A 16,271-nucleotide genomic window follows, 5' to 3' on the forward strand; every position below is an offset into this window, starting at 1 on the left:
ATATACACACACACATACATATACACACATACACTACATACACACATATACACTACATACACACATACATATATACACACCCACATATACACTACATATACACATACACACACACACACACACCAAAAAAAGATGAGGTGGCCGGCATTTTAGGTTGTGATAAAAATCTGACTTAAGATGAAGATGCTCTATCATGAAAAGGGGGCTATAATTTTGTGGGTTTTTTTGTTTTTCGAGATAGGGTTTCTCTGTATAGACCTGGCTATCTTGGAACTCACTTTGTAGACCAGGCTGGCCTCGAACTCAGAAATCTGCCTGCCTCTGCCTCCCAAGTGCTGGGATTAAAGGCGTGTGCCACAACCGCCCGATATATAATTTAATGTGCGGTACACAGCATTCAAGGCTCTCCTAAAGGTCATCTATAGATCCTTAGAGGTTGCACCACTTATGTGAAGAAGGAAAGAAGGAGCAATGGCACTAGCAACATATCTCCTTCCCGAGATACACATGGTCTATTTTCTTTTTATCTTTCCCCTACACTCTATTCTGTTCCCTACCATTATGTTCTGCAACATAATGATGGCCCACTGAAACCCCCAACCTGCAAATTCCCTGCCCTCCAACACACTGTTCCTCTCTACCAGGAAGTCAATTAGCCTCACCACAGACTCTGGCCCATCGGCCTCTGGATTGCACAGTACTCCTTCCATTCCCACAATTTTGCTTTCCATGGTCTCAGTTACTGCAGTCAGGAATACGGTAAGTACAGGCTTCAGTACTCCGTGAGGTCTGAGACAGGGGATGCTGGGATGCAGCAAGGCAGACAGCTCATTACTGTTTCATCACTGCTCCTAAGTTACAAAGTGTAAGAGGCAGAAAGACTCTCCATGCATGTTGTTCCATTCCTATCGGTTTACATTAAATAAACCCAAGCCCTTACTTTCTGCCCCTTTTGATTCAAGGGTGCAGGATTCTTCGCTTACTTAAATGTGACTTTGAAGTTTTCTGCATTTCCATCTATAACCATAATGCTGAAGTTTTTCTTTGTATAAAGGAAACAAATCATGACAAAAACTGAATTTTGTAATTCCTTGGAGAGCAAAAAAGGCTAAAGCAAAATGAACTAAAAATGTGCACAGAGAGTCAAACTGAGCCCACTCCCTCTCCATTTCCCACAACTTTTTATTTTCTGCCTTTTAAAACTTTACTTGGTACTATGGTTTTCAATTTTTTATTAAATACCCTCTTATGATAATAAATATTTCCTTTTATAAATGTCTTGTTTTGTGCTAGAAACCCTACATTTTTATTTTTATTAAAATAATTTGTTATCTCTCTACGGATACATATTCTCTTTTATTTTATCTTATTCCTCAAATCTCCAGGTACAAATCAGAATGTTTCTAAGAAAAAGAGTCTCTATCACAAATTATGCAAGTCTATGGCTGATTTGTCTTATTTTATCATGATTGTTGATGACAGGGTTTTATTGCCCTGCTGGACAGGAACAGGCTGTCCTCTGTCTCCCAAGTGCACATAAAGGCATGTACCACCATACCCTGGTGATATTTTCTCTCATAAATCATTCTCCCTTCACAACACACACACACACAGAGAGAGAGAGAGAGAGAGAGAGAGAGAGAGAGAGAGAGAGAGAGGTTCATGTAAAGCTCACATTTCTTAGCTTCTCTTGTAGCTGCTTTGGTCATGTAATTAAATTATTTAAGCAAAATCTTTTCAGTCTTCTAGAAAGTACTTAAATAGAACTAAGTATGATGAGAGATGACCCTTATTTACCAGAAGAGATAAAAAGTTCCTTCAGTGGGGCTGGAGAGATGGCTCAGAGATGAAAGAGCACTGACTGCTCTTCCAGGGAACTTGACTTAAATTCCCAGCAACCACATGGTGGCTCATAGCCATCTGTAATGGGATCCAGTGCCCTCTTCCAGTGTGCCTGAAGACAGCTACAATGTACTCACATACATAAAATAAATAAATAAATCTTAAAAAAAAAAGTTCCTTCATTCCTCATGGGTTCTGAGGAAGGGACCAGGTCTAGGATAAACTGGGTGACAGGACCCATGTCTTCCAAGGCACCTTGTATTATACCACCCCTCCCTGTCTATCCCAGAAGAGAATAACCTTCTACCTTGCATTTGCTTGGTATTTGGGTGGGTTTTTTTTTTTTAAAGATTTATAGTATTTTTTGTGTGTATGTGTATGCATATACAAGTAGACTTAAGTGGACTACATATGTGTACAGGAACCCAAGGAGGTCAGAAAAGTCATAATATCCCCTGGAACTGGAGTTACAGGAGATTGTGAGCCATGACATGGGTGCTCAAAACTGACCCTGGGTCTTCTGAAAGTACAGTAAACTCTCTTACTGCCAAGCTCTCTCTCCAGTCCCCAGTTTATATGCTTGAAGACAGTTATCTTAGTCTGCTGTGGAGACTAGTCTGGAACTCACTCTGGAGTTTGTAACCATGCTCCCGCCTCACTCTTGAGTGCTTAGATTACAGATGTAAGGCACCATGCACAGCTTCCTACCTTGTTGGAACCATATACTTTTTCTAGTAAGTATAGATGAAGGGATCAGATTAACAGGGATGGAAGTATCCGATCAGAGCACTCTTTGACCTACTGCTGTATAGACATGGAGGATAAGATGGCACATGTACAGACACTAGCCAGAAGACACACACTGCTGTCCTCAGTCTCACTGTGTAATGGCAGGATAATGGCGTTCACAACTTAACATTTTATTTGTTCCTGAACATTTATTACCAAATACTCTTACATACGTTATCTCTTTATACCTCACAATCAACCTAGAAGTCAGGTAAGACTGAATTATCTCTATCTTACAAATGCAATTGCCCAAAGTCACAAAGTTTGTATGGTAGGACAAAAACTCATCCTCAACCTCATGGTATAACTATTTCCACTGAATCACAGCATTAGGGTAATTCACAAAGAAAGCTTAAGACAGTCCTGACTAATCCTAGTTAACTGATAAAACCATGATTATAATATATATGCCCAGAACTCACCTCCCAGACAAACTAGCAAACTGATGTGCTCTGGGTTCATATGAGACTCTGTCTCAAAGGATAAGGTAGATAAGTAAGGCTAATAGGATGACTCCATAGGTAAAGGCACTTACAGCTAACCCTGACAACCTGAGTTTGATCCCTATTGAGACACGACATGGTAGAAGAAGAGAACTGTTGTTACCTCATGTATAAATTGGCATGTGTCAACACACACGTAGCATACACATGTGTTCATTCACATACACACACAGCATATACACACTACAATATACACATGTGCTCATATACATACACACACAGCATATACACACATATAATATACACATGTGCTCATGCACATACACACACAGCATACACCTATGCTCATGCACATACACAAACACAGACACAAATACACACACATGGGCATATACAAATAAGGTGAGGAATGATAGAAGATACCCAAAACCAACCTCTAGCCTTCACACACAGGTATACACACGTGTACATATGAACCTGTATGAACATGAACACACCCATGAACAAATACATACATACAACACACATACACAAGTTCTGGAATTATATCATGATAGTGGTAGTACAAATTTGTGAAAATAGTAAAAAAAAAGAAAAACCACTGACTTCTATATTACTTTGAATTTAAAAGGGCAAATCTTATGGTAGATCAATTATCTCAATAAAAGATGACAGAGGGCTGAGGATGTAGTTTTCATACATGTGTATGCAGTGTGCATGGATACGTGCATTGTGCAGGCATGTGTGTGTTCAGATGCACAGGCATACGTGTATGTCTATGGATGCCTGAGGCTGACATTGGAAATTTTCCTTAATGGCTCTCCACCTTATTAATTGAAGCAGGGTCTCTCACTGGAACCTAGAGTTCTTGTTCCAGCTAGTCTAATTAGCGAGCTTGCTCTAGGAATCCCATATCATGGCCTTCCAAAGGCTGGGGTTACAGGAGGGCTACCAGGCTCACCTAGCATTTACATAGGTTCTGGGAATCTGAACTCCTGGCCTCAGGCTTCAAATGGTCCCAATGTCCATACAAAAAAAAAAAGATTAACAAGACTGCAGAGTATATATTTGTATTATAACCTTGAGAAAAAAAGCAGAGCCAGTCCCCCAGAAGGTCTGACTCATTTTCATTCACCTATATGCTCACCCTTCTCTGCATAATGGCCAAGTATTCACTTTATCTGTAAGGTAATCATTTTATCTATAAGGTAATCATGTCCAACCAGCAGGTCTGATGATTGATAGACTATTACGAATAACAATTTGGGCCCCATTCAATGGTTTACTGTCGAGCCTTATCTTAATTCATCTTCTCTGCTTTGTGAGGTAGCCCTTACTGACTCCATTTGTTGGAGGAAATTTGATCTAGGAAAATAATAACAGAAATTTTTGTTACGAACCATCATCTCTTTAAAGACCTCCCATGACTACTTCCTCAGTCTTTTCACACTCCTTCCTGCGAGGCAGGTGCCAGTATTCCTCCTGTCATTTTCCTAGGTAACAGTCTACAGCTCAAAGAGCATAGGAATGTATTCACCGGATAAAGCTGTATTTTCTACATTAGCTACAACATACTGCAAGAGCACAGACTCAAGTCTGAACTTTGTATAACCCAAGGGCACTGAGCTTCTAGTTTTCCCTATGGCCAACTCTCAACACATCGCATTCCCTACGACTAGGGCTGTGCGTGGTATTTAAGCCCATGCAGCCACTGTTTATAAAGAGTAGCATTATAATTGTTCTAACTTTGTCTCTTGAAGTTTCGTCTGGCTACTCAGAAGCTGAATTATTTTTGTGTCCTGTCTGTGCACTAGCCTTGTAAATGCTGTCGTCGGGAATATTCAAGCAGTCTCTAAGACAAAGCTGCAGGGCTAATAAAAGCAATTCACTTGCGGGAGAGTGTATTTCTTCTTTCCTTTTTTCCTTTTTTCTTTTAAGAAGCTAACACACAAAGATGACTCATTAAGCCCCAAAGAGGTGACTATGGCATGTAAGGGCTCCTTATGCAGCCTTCCACAAAGAGACCTGAGTGGCAGCATACGGCCTCCTCTTCTCTGCATTTTTCTCCAGGCAGAATGTGCATTTGTGTGGCTACATACACAATTATAATCTCCTCTGAAAGGCAATTCCTTCCATATGACAGGCTGAACAGTGGCCTGAGTGCTAGCCTCATGTTGTCTGTGCAGTTAACACACTGAAATACCAGACACATTTAATCTCTCCTTTTTGGAAATCTAAGATGAGACACAAGGGCAAAGCTGGGAAGAGCTCCACACAGAGAAAAAGAGGCCAGCCCAAGTGCCCAGACTCACTTTCTCATGGGCCCAACTTCTTTGTGTTGTTGTCTGCTTATTTGTCAATTTGCAGGACTTTGGGGCATGAGAACCATGGAGCCCAGTGGTTCTGGCAGCAGCCTCTCCATTTGACAAGCAAAGCCAAAGACATGTGGCCTTTGGTACATTTCACATTCAAAAGTGTTATTGCTTCAAACATGCCTATTTTAAAATATATAATTTTCCCATTTAGAGCACGTTGTATGTAAGTTGGCCACCGGAGGAATTCTGCCACCGGATTTTTTTTTCCTGAGGCAATGGGGAACAGAACGCCAAACACTTGGGAGGTGGAGGTAGAAGGACCAACCATGGATCCAGTACAGGGCCACCAAAGGGCACTTTCCAAAAACACAAACCAACGATGTGACACAGGTCTGTCTCTCCCTGGCAGCCGTCTGTTTACCGGAGCCTAGAGAGTTGTCCAGGTGAGAGAAATCTGAGATTAATTAACACCTGGTGACATCCTGAGGCACAAACAAATTTGTTTTCGATTACGGGAGCCGAATCTGTGTTATCACAATCATCTGTAATCTCAGGGCCAGAACATAGCATTAACAAGACCTTGAGCTACACAACTGGACGGCCAGAAAAAGGCTCCTACTCTCTCCAAAGAACAGAGCTTCTAAAAGCTAATTTTCTTTCTTTCTTGAAAGAAAAAGAAAGGTCCTGGAGAAGTGCCTCTTGAAGCAATATTTACTTTTAGTGGGCTCCTGCTAATCAAACAAAAGATATTCAAAAAGGTTTTATGAAAAATATATTTGGTGATTTCACAGTAATTGCTTTGTTTAAAGAAAGATGCTTAATAAAAACATATTTAATGGGATCAGTAATTGGGTAAATTCAGATGTGTTTGGGAAAATCCCTCCTCTCTTTGATAAATCATTAAAATTCTGTTCAGATAAATGTGTTTTGACTTGCAATTCCAATCATAGAATAAGCTATTTCCTAATGCTGCTAGGGAAGTGGAACAAGGGTGACCCCGGAGCCAGAAGGAGGACCCAGGATTACTTGACAAGGGTAAGTCTCCTGTCAATCAAAGCCCAGCACTCAGCACTCTCATGGACATGCCCCAAAACTGTGCAAAACTTCTTTCCTTCTTAAAACATCAGCTTTAAAACACTGATTAAATCTTACTGTTGGGTAACCAAGGTGTAGAAACTTATCAACCAAGAAACGCTTAGGATAATCAGAGTTTAAAGCCAAAAGCATCCAGGGCAGATTTTAATCACTTGTCCCCTTTTTTCCATCCATCAGAAAGGGGTGGGGACACGGTGTCTCTTCACATGGTGGGAGTTCAGCAACTGTTTGTTAAACTACATTCCTTTCTCCCATTTATTTTTAAATGTATTCTGCTGCTTAGAGCAAACCATTCATTCAACAACTGAGTACTTCACTTGGCCAACCACCATACTAAAGCTAGAGATACTGAGACAAGCCCGACTCACTGCTTACATTCTAATCAAAAATAGACATTCTCCAAGGAGCTACAAGGGAAACCAAGGTCACTGTGATGAGGACAGAAGAGAGACTCATGAATGTCTCTTCTCAAACACCAGTTACCTACTCCGCTTCCCTAAGCAAATGCTGTATGTAAGAAAAAAATGGCTGCCAACTTTGGACAGAACTTGAAAGACTTTATTATTACTTGAATATATAAATGATAAACAAGGTCAAAACTTTTTAAAGAACTCTGTTTGGAACAACAATGAAATCACTCTGCAACTTATTTTGGAGAAATGGAAGTGACCAAGGGTCAGAAACCACAAGCCTTGGAATTCATCCACTCCTCCCACTCCCCAACAATAAGCTTACAGAGCTTGCAGAGTCCTGGGAAAGGTGGGAAAGAGGCGTGGGCTGAACTTCCAGGAACCACTTCCAAGGGCACATTCCTGAACTACCCCACCAAGGCAACGGCCTGCTGCCCCTTCCATGACTGAGAAGCTGCTAACCAAATCGGGAGAGAGCCAAGAGAGCCGCCGGCTCCAGCTCTCCAACACACACTTATTTCTCTCACTCGGTGTTGCAGTCATTCAAGATTATGTTCCACCTTAGCTTTGCTTTAGATGACCAGGAAAGGGAGAGGGAGGGAGGTGACTTGAACAGCTCTGTAGCTGTTCTAAAGTGACTTGTTTTATATTAATCTGGTTTCCTAAGATTTACAGTCAGTGTAGCACCTATCATTTATTTCATTCCTTTTCTCAAACAACCTGAACACTAAGTTCTGAAGATGATATCAGCTAATTAAGTGCTAATGTTCTGTAGTATAGTACTGGGTTTGAAAGACTCACTAATTACATTTGAAACAAAATAAACTTACCAAGAGTCCTCCAATAGCAAAAACTAACGCTGTGTTTGGCAGTCATACAAGTATCTCATGTTATGGCATCAACAAATACAAAAAGAAGAAGAAAAAAAAAAGTCCAGAATTGCTTAGAAGTCTTCAGGTTGAATGACTTCTATGTCAGAACTTTTGCCAAGACTCAGAGAGACTGCATAGGCTTTATAGCTGGAAAGGGCTGTGTCAGTGACTGGGACATTGCCTTAGTTCAGGTCCTCCAAGCACCAAAACAGAGCCAGGGAAATATTAAATGAAACCTTTGGAGTCAACTGAACTCACTCCAAGGATCCCGGTTGTATGAGCCTATACAGTAATGAAAGACCCCATCTTTTAGGGTCACTGAGTATACACTGAGTATAGCAGAGTTTAGCCATGTACACAGAAATTAGATTGCTCATTTATATCCCACTTCCAAAATTTACTAACTAGCCATCTGATATCTGTGTATGTGTGTTCACCCAGGATCCACTTGGTGAAAGGAGTAAACTGAGTCCCGTAAGCTGGCCTCTGACCCCACATGTGCACACTGGCACACCTACACGTCTACCCACCTCCTTCACAGACACATGAAAAAAATTAACAAAAAAATTTAATGACAGATTTAAAAAATGCTATTATTTATTGTAATTCTTCTAAATGCATAGGCCTCAAAGGAAACATATAACCTCTGGTTGCTGATTTCTATAGGTGACTATTATGCCACCCCATTACCAACCTCAGCTGGTAAGCAGCTTCTACAGAGCAGAAGAGCCAACCTGAAACACAAGTGAAAGCACGCACGTCCACAGATTAGATGAAGTAAGAAGGAAACCTCACACACTCGAACTCAGGTCAGCACATAGGTGGTTGTGTAAGTCTAGGTCCAGATCAGGCTCCTTTCGTCTCCAGAGTTCTCCACACCCAACAGATATACAGACACACCTCAGCAGCTGGAATGGGCCTCTAACGAGTAGCTTTCACATGCCTGGAAATGTCTCACAGGTCTACACAGACGTTTCTATCCTTCTTAATCTCCTTACCAGGCTCTGCCTTCAACCTGGATGTCAAGACCATTTCTGTTGCTACACTGAACTGCCAGTGTGGATGTCTTCTTTCCTGATGATGATCTTAAGCCTAAGCCAGGACAGGACTATAGGTTCCAAATTCATCAAGTCAATGTGGAAAAGAATTCAGTTCATCCACTATGATGGAAGGTTGTTTTCTTCAGAAATAGTCAAAAACTCAAATGGAATCCTTAGATAGTAGGTAGAAAAATGCCTAGAGGCAATCATTATAGTTGTCCCTGGAACCTATACCCAAACCCTAAAGAGAGGTTCTAAACGGACTTCAGAGGAGTACTCAGCTGTAGCTTTGGTTTTTGTTTTGTTTTGTTTTGTTTTGTTTTGTTTTTTGGTGTGTGTGTGTGTGTGTGTGTGTGTGTGTGAATGCATAACACGTGAACTTTCCTGTCTATAATATTTTGTTGCCTATTTTTTTCTAGACCTATAAATCCAAGTGAAGTTATAAATTGTAAAAGTTAATCAAAGTGAATTAAGAAAGATAAATAGGTTTTGAAATCTTAAATCAGGCAGTATGGTCTAACGTATAGAGAGTGGCTTTTAAATGTTATTTGTTTGTCTTTGAGACAAGGATTCACTTTGTATCCCAAACTGACCTCAAACTCAGGATCCTCTTGCCTCAGCAGCCCCAGTGCTAGAATTATAGGCATGTGTCACCATGCCCAGCTTCTAGGGAGTGGTTTTAATAGCTGTTACATTGAAAGTGAATGCTTCAAAATAGCATGTCTCTATTAGAGACCAAGTTGTGATAGGCGGGGTTAGTTCTTAGGTATAAACAAATGTGTTTTAGCAGTTACACAATTTTCTGAACAATGAGGAAGTCTGTGAGCAGCTTGACTTTGCTTAGGACAGTGGAATGTGCAGACTAAGATTAAGACTGTTAACCACACACCAGAGCAGAAGGAACGTTTGTCCAGGGTTCAAGGACTAGTTGAATTCCACGAACACTGAAACTTTTCAAGAGCCCTGAAACAATGAATCTACTCACAGACTGTCAACACTGCCACAAATTAGTCTTGCACTTATGCCTCTTAGAAAAAGACCAACTTCTTTGCCCCAAGCAGCAGTCTACCAATATACCACGCCTCTGAGATATGTACTTTAAACAGCAAAAATCCAAGGAACTGAAAAAGGAATTAGGATGTTCAAATATTTCACAAGCTCATGAGTGAGTGAACAAAATACATAAAATCTTTAGCCAAAGTGTTTGTGTTGACATTGTTATGCATTAGATATGAAGCTATATGTGCTATTACTCTGCTGAGTAGTTGTATGTCAACTTGACACCAGCTAAGATCATCTGACAGGAGGAACCTCTTTTAAGAAAATGCTTCCATAGGAAGCTGTAGGAAAGCCTATAGGGCATTTTCTTAATTAGAAATTGATGGGGAGAGACAGACAATTATGGGTGGTACTACACCTGGGCTGGTGGTCCTGGGATCTATAAAAAAGCAAACTAAGCAATTCAGGGAGAATAAGCCAATAAGCAGCACCCGTTCCTTGCCCTGCCTCAGCTCCTGCCTCCAGGTTCCTATCCTCACTGCTTCTGACGAACTGTTTGATGAAACAGTTGAGTGAAATTAGCCCTTTCCTCCCCAAGTTGCTTTGGTCATGGTGTTTCATCACAGTAATAGTGACTCTACTAAGACAATAACTGTGCCCTTTCAGCTGATTAATAAATGTGTATGTTCTTTTGTGGGGAGACAGGGTCTCACTATGCAATTATGGCTGACTTGGAATTCTCTATGTAGAACAGACTGGCTTTAAACTCATGGAGATCCACCTGCCTCAGTCTCCCATGCAGTAGGATTAAAGATCTGTGCAACTATGTCCAGCTTTACTACTGTCTCCTTAATCAAAATGTATGTTCTTGGCCTTTCCTTCTCCCCTTTATGGATAAGGCCAAAGGAGACACACTGGCCACTTTAACCACCTTAAAAAGGGCTCTACAAATGTTACCAGCAGCATGACCTTTTTGACCAAATCCAGCAACCAGAACCTCATCTTTCTCAATCATGTCCGAGCAGCTACCACTGGGTACAAAAGCTGTGATCTCCTGGTCCCTCTTGATCACCTGGGTCCCGACACACTTCCTGCTATAACTCAGTTCTCTGGCTTTAATCCCAGTTTCATCCAGCATGATTCCTGCTGCAGTCACTTCTCACTATGTGCATCAGTTAATGTGAAGTTGTTTTATCACCTTTTTCTTCTGTATGAACACAACTTCAGGTATGAGAAAGATACTGTGAGTGTATGTATGTGTGACAGTATGTGTGTAGCCCAGAACATCAACCTCAGGAGCCATCCATTTTGTTGTATTTAAAAATTATTTAGTTATTCAATTATGTCTCTCACACTCGCTCTGCCTCTCTCCACCTCCCTCCCTCCTCTGTGTGTGTGTGTGTGGTGTGTGTGTGTGTGCACGCTCGCACATGCAGAGGTTAGAAGAGGCCCTTGGGTCCTCTGAAGCTGGAGTCACAGATAGGTAGGTAGGTGCTACAGCCCAAACTCAGGTCCTGTGGAAAAGTAGCAAGAGCTCTTAACTGCTAAGCTATCTCTCCATCCCCCAAGATAAACATCTTTTTATTTAAAAAACAATTTTGGATCAACTTTTCGAATGATTAAGAAAATTTAACCATCTGCCAGGTCTGGAAACTCACTCCTTTGAGTCCAACACTGGGTAGACAGAGGCAGGAGGATCTCTGTGAGTTCAAGGCCAACCAAGGCTACATAGTGAGATCAATTCTCAAAACATAAACAAAATATGTATACAGAGTTGTATTTTATTTAAAAATGTGTATGGTACATTCATATAATAAAATGTTATTCATCCATGTAAAGAAATGCGTTATCAAGACACAAAATGACAAGGAGGAACCTAAACATCTACTGAAACACGAAAGAGGCCATCTGAAGAGCTTATACACTGAATGACTCCCATTATTCTCAAAGGGGCAAAACTTTAAAAGTCAGTAAGGTCAGTCATGGAAAGGAGCAAGGAGAGGGATGAATGAATGGGTGATGCACCGAGGATTTTTAGGACCATAAAAAGATTGTTTTACATCTTAATGTGGATATATGAGAATATGAATTTGTCCAAGTCCAGAAAACTGTACAATACAAAGAGTGGACCCTAATGTAAACTATAGGCTGTTGGTAATCACACTGAGCTAATATTCAGTTGCAAGAAATGTACCACACTAACAAAAGAAATTAATAATAGAAGCTAAATAGAAGATACAGAGGGAAAACAAACTCTACTATCAACTCAGTCCTCTTTAAGTTTAAAACTACTCTAAATGTTTAAGTCAGTGAATTTTTAAATGTGCATGTGCGCATATAAGTGTATATACAAGGGCTGGAGAGATGGCTCAGCAGTTAAGAGCACTGACTGCTCTGCCACAGGTCCTGAGTTCAATTCCTAGCAACCACATGGTGGCTCACAACCATCTGTATTGGGATCCGATGCACTCTTCTAGTGTGTGTGAAGATAGCTGCAGTGTAGTTATATAAATAAAAAAATAAATATCATAAAAAATGTTTAAGCTGGGCGTGGTGGCGCACACCTTTAATCCCAGCACTTGGGAGGCAGAGGCAGGCGGATTTCTGAGTTCGAGACAACCCTGGTCTACAGAGTGAGTTCCAGGACAGCCAGGGCTACACAGAGAAACCCTGTCTTGAAAAACAAAAACAAAAACAAAAGAAAAAAAATGTTTAAAAAAATAAGTGTATACACAAACGTATGCAGTAAATGAGTTACACACTCACTGCAGGGTGCTTAGCAAAGTACAGTACTTACTACCACACAGCCTTAGCTCAAGGGTAAGGTCAAGTTCTGCAAGGGGAAAATCTGATCCTAATACTAACTGTATGAGGTCTTATGCAAGTTGTCTCTTTAGCCTTAGTTTCTCCATCTGTAAAGTAGCAAACACAGCAATCCCTTCTAAGATAATGCTGCATGCAAAATGCTTACCTCGTGCAGAATGCCTAATGAAAATCTCGAAATAACCGTGCACTATGAAGGCAAAATTATTATTTACAAAATGACTGAAGTCATTTCAGATGCCAAGTTTGCTTCAATACCAACCTATCAATAATAGCCTTGTTTGGGGCCTCAGATTCTTAATTGTGTTACTTAGAATGCAGTCCTCATTGCCTGAGAGCCAGTCCATATAATTCAGCCATTCTTTACTCCATAAATGTTATTTTTCATCCAGGTTTGGCCCTACATTTCAAGCTCAGGCCCTAGAACCCCTTCTTTCTGTCCTCCCGTCCCATCCAGACCCGCTACCATTCAGGCTCCGCCCCTGTCTCCTCCCCACTCCTTCCCCTAACACATTACTCCTTTCTTTTCCCGACGCTGAAAGAAGCCCCTACCCAGATACTCGTAGTCCGGTAGAGCAAGGCGCTCGGGACTCAGCATCCTTTGACCGGGTAGTTTCCACGCTCCAGCTTTCTTCTTCCGGAACCCAGGTTACAGCCTGTCTCTGTTGCCATGGCACCCGTGCGGCCAGAGGAGAACTAGAAGGCTGAGAGGGTGTCACGTAAACAGTCTCCGACTGGCAACGTAGAGCCTATCACACAAGTTCCGGAAGCAGTCACTTAGAGTCTGATTTTCTTTAACTCCTATTTTTGGGATTTGGTTTTAGAAGCTGTGAATTAAATTCTCTGAATGTGTCATATTTTGTGATGCTGAAGAATAACTATCAGCGGCTCATATCCGCAATTTCTGGATTTCATAATTTCTGTTTATTCTAACAATAATGATTATGTATGGCCTCGCCTAACACTGAGATCTCATTATCTATTGTTAATCACTTTTAGGATTTACCCTCTCAAGTTAGTACAAAATGTTCTTTGTATCTTGGCAGCTTCTGGAGGTCGGGGACATGTCTTTAGCATAGAGATACTAAGGGCCACTGAGCAATCCAAGGGACCCCATATGGTGAAAACAGCCTACCAACTCCTCCAAGTTGTCCTCTGACTTCCACATGTCCCCTGCCCCAAATATGTATCTCGACAGGGTTTCACTGTATTGCCCAGTCGGGCTTAGAACTTGATTTGTAGACCAGGCTAGCCTTGAATTTAAGAGATCTGCCTGAGCCTGCAGCTCTCAGAGGTTTTAATGTTTTAAAGGTGTGTGCCCCTACACCCGGTAAAATGCAATTTTTAAAACTACTCATCAAGTCCTCTGTAAGTTAATGACCATTCCTCTCAAATTCCCTTTAGCCGTTAGAGACTGCTTCTACTTCCTATTATTTGACATCTTGTCCAAGTGCCTTTCCTTTTTCCTACAAAGTCACTTCACTTCTCAACGGAAATGGGTCAGAAACTAGAGCATTTATTACATATCCTCAGCTGTATCCTTTCTGAAGAAGAAAGACTATTCCTTTCTTTTCAAATAACCAGATTTTCTTTTCTCCTCTCTCTGTGCAAGAACAGGAAAGAGATCTGTACAGTTGTCACAGTCCAAACCTAGCAGAAAAAGCCACTCGCTCCTCACTTTTTTTTGTTTTGTTTTGTTTTGTTTTGTTTTTTAAGTAAGTCCCTGCCCCTTCAACAAGGAGAAGTTTTCGAAAGAGGAGAGGTTTTTGTGACAAAGAAAGAAAACAAAATTGATGCCATCAAAGGAGTGACTGGGAATCCCACAGACCACCTACACTGGAGGAAGTAAAGAGGAGGCTCTTCTCTTATGTTCTGAGGGGCCTATTCTTAGCCTCCCCAAAGAAAGAGCTATTCAGACCTTGTAATTCTCCCTTTCCCTTAAATTTGTATATGTGTCTCAATTCTAGGCTCCTGTGAGTCACTCTGAATTTGGATGTGGTAAGGAGAAAGGGACAGAGCCACACAAGGGACAGTGTTTGGTGCTCTGAGGTATTGAATTTTCCAGGTTGGTAGTTGTTGGTATGAAGTCCTGCAAAGTTTGTTAAAAATAATTGCCTTCTCCTTCCTCTACCCCTCCTCCATGCAGCTTGAGGGTATAGAAATTTAATGATTTTTCATATTTGGGCTTATTATTGTAATGTAAATAAAGTAATAATAAAAATTTAAAAATTGAGATAGAGTCTTACATATCTCAGGCTGGCCTGTAACTCACTAGGTTGCCAAAGATGACCTTGAACTTCTGATCCCCCTGCCTCCATCTCTGGATTGCTGAGATTATAAGCATGGAACGCCAAGTCTGTTTTATTTGAAGCTGGTATGGAAAGCAGCCATGTTAGTCAAGCACTCTATCAACTGGCTACAACCCTATCTCTAGGATGGTAGTTGTTAACGATGACCATGTTATCTTACTCCCAAGCAATCTGATCTTCAGATGATTTTCACATATTATCATGTGTCCTCATGAAAACTAAGGCAATTACCCTTTTTTCTAAGTAAGAGAACTGAGGCATGGGTCATAAAAAAGAGAGTTGCTTAATATCATCCATCTAGCCAGTGGGAGGGCTGGAAGTGGATCTCCACTACATCAACATCCAGGCTAGTGGTCTGACCACTAAACCACACAATCTTTTTTAGGGATTGTTGGGTTGGTGTTTATTTACTTATTTTTCTTTTTCTTCTGTCTTGCAAGCAACTGGGAGCTCCCAGATAAAAGCAGAAAGTTTTGAATTCAGGCTACACACTTGACATCCTCTTATTTGTGGAACATTATCCTGGGACTTGGAGGGTGCTGCTATTGGGATCTGTGTGGTGAAGCTGGGAACCAGCCCCAAGAATAGAGCTTTGTTTGGGCATTAACCCATTTGCGGTTATAATAATGATAAGTTTCAGCACCAGTGGCGCCTGACTGTTAATGACTCAAAGAAAACTAAATAAGAACAAGATGTCACCGCTGGAGAGATGTGTAGGTCTTTTCTACAGTTCCATTCCTTCTGTTAAAGTTCCAAGGATCCTTATGCTAAAAGCTAGTCTTCCACTCTAAGTGTTCTAAGCACTGTATTTGTAAGGAAGCCTAGAAAGGACAGGAGGTTACTAGTCTAGAGCCTTAAATATCAGGGATTTCATAGAAATATATTGGCTGTTCCTACTGGTGGAATTACTATGTCTTCTTTCTTGGTATTTTTTTCTATATCCTTCGAATTATCCATCTATTAAGAACTGAAAGCAAACAATGATAAGTATGATGACCTTTCTGATGATGTTTGTACTTCCAAGGAGAAGCCACTGATTTTGGGATTTCTCTCTGGTCACACATTACATAATAGATTTTGGCAACACATACATGGTAGACTGATTTTTCAGTGAAACATGCACATTCGTTTTTAGAATGGAAATGAGAGCTGGGGAGATGGCTCAGTAGTTATGGGTGTGCACTGCTCTTGCAGAGGAACTGAGTTCAATTCCCAACACCCACACTGGGAGGCTCACAACCTTGTATAACTCCAGCACCAGGTGATCCAGCACCCTCTTCTGGACTCTACAGGCATCTGCACTCACATACACACACACACACACACACACATAC

General features: G+C 41.0%; 1 protein-coding gene across 1 annotated transcript in view; it reads right to left on the minus strand.

Annotated features, from left to right (window-relative positions):
• C2H11orf49 (chromosome 2 C11orf49 homolog) overlaps window positions 1-13,314 on the minus strand; it is a 165,101-nt gene extending 151,787 nt beyond the window's left edge. The window contains exon 1 of the mRNA XM_021156886.1: window positions 13,181-13,314. Within this exon, the coding sequence (XP_021012545.1) occupies window positions 13,181-13,226 (46 nt within the window). The 5' untranslated portion in view covers window positions 13,227-13,314. The remainder of the gene's footprint in view (window positions 1-13,180) is intronic.
• Window positions 13,315-16,271: the final 2,957 nt, after the last annotated feature.

This window comes from Mus caroli, chromosome 2, assembly GCF_900094665.2.
Source record: "Mus caroli chromosome 2, CAROLI_EIJ_v1.1, whole genome shotgun sequence".
Lineage (NCBI taxonomy): Eukaryota > Metazoa > Chordata > Mammalia > Rodentia > Muridae > Mus > Mus caroli.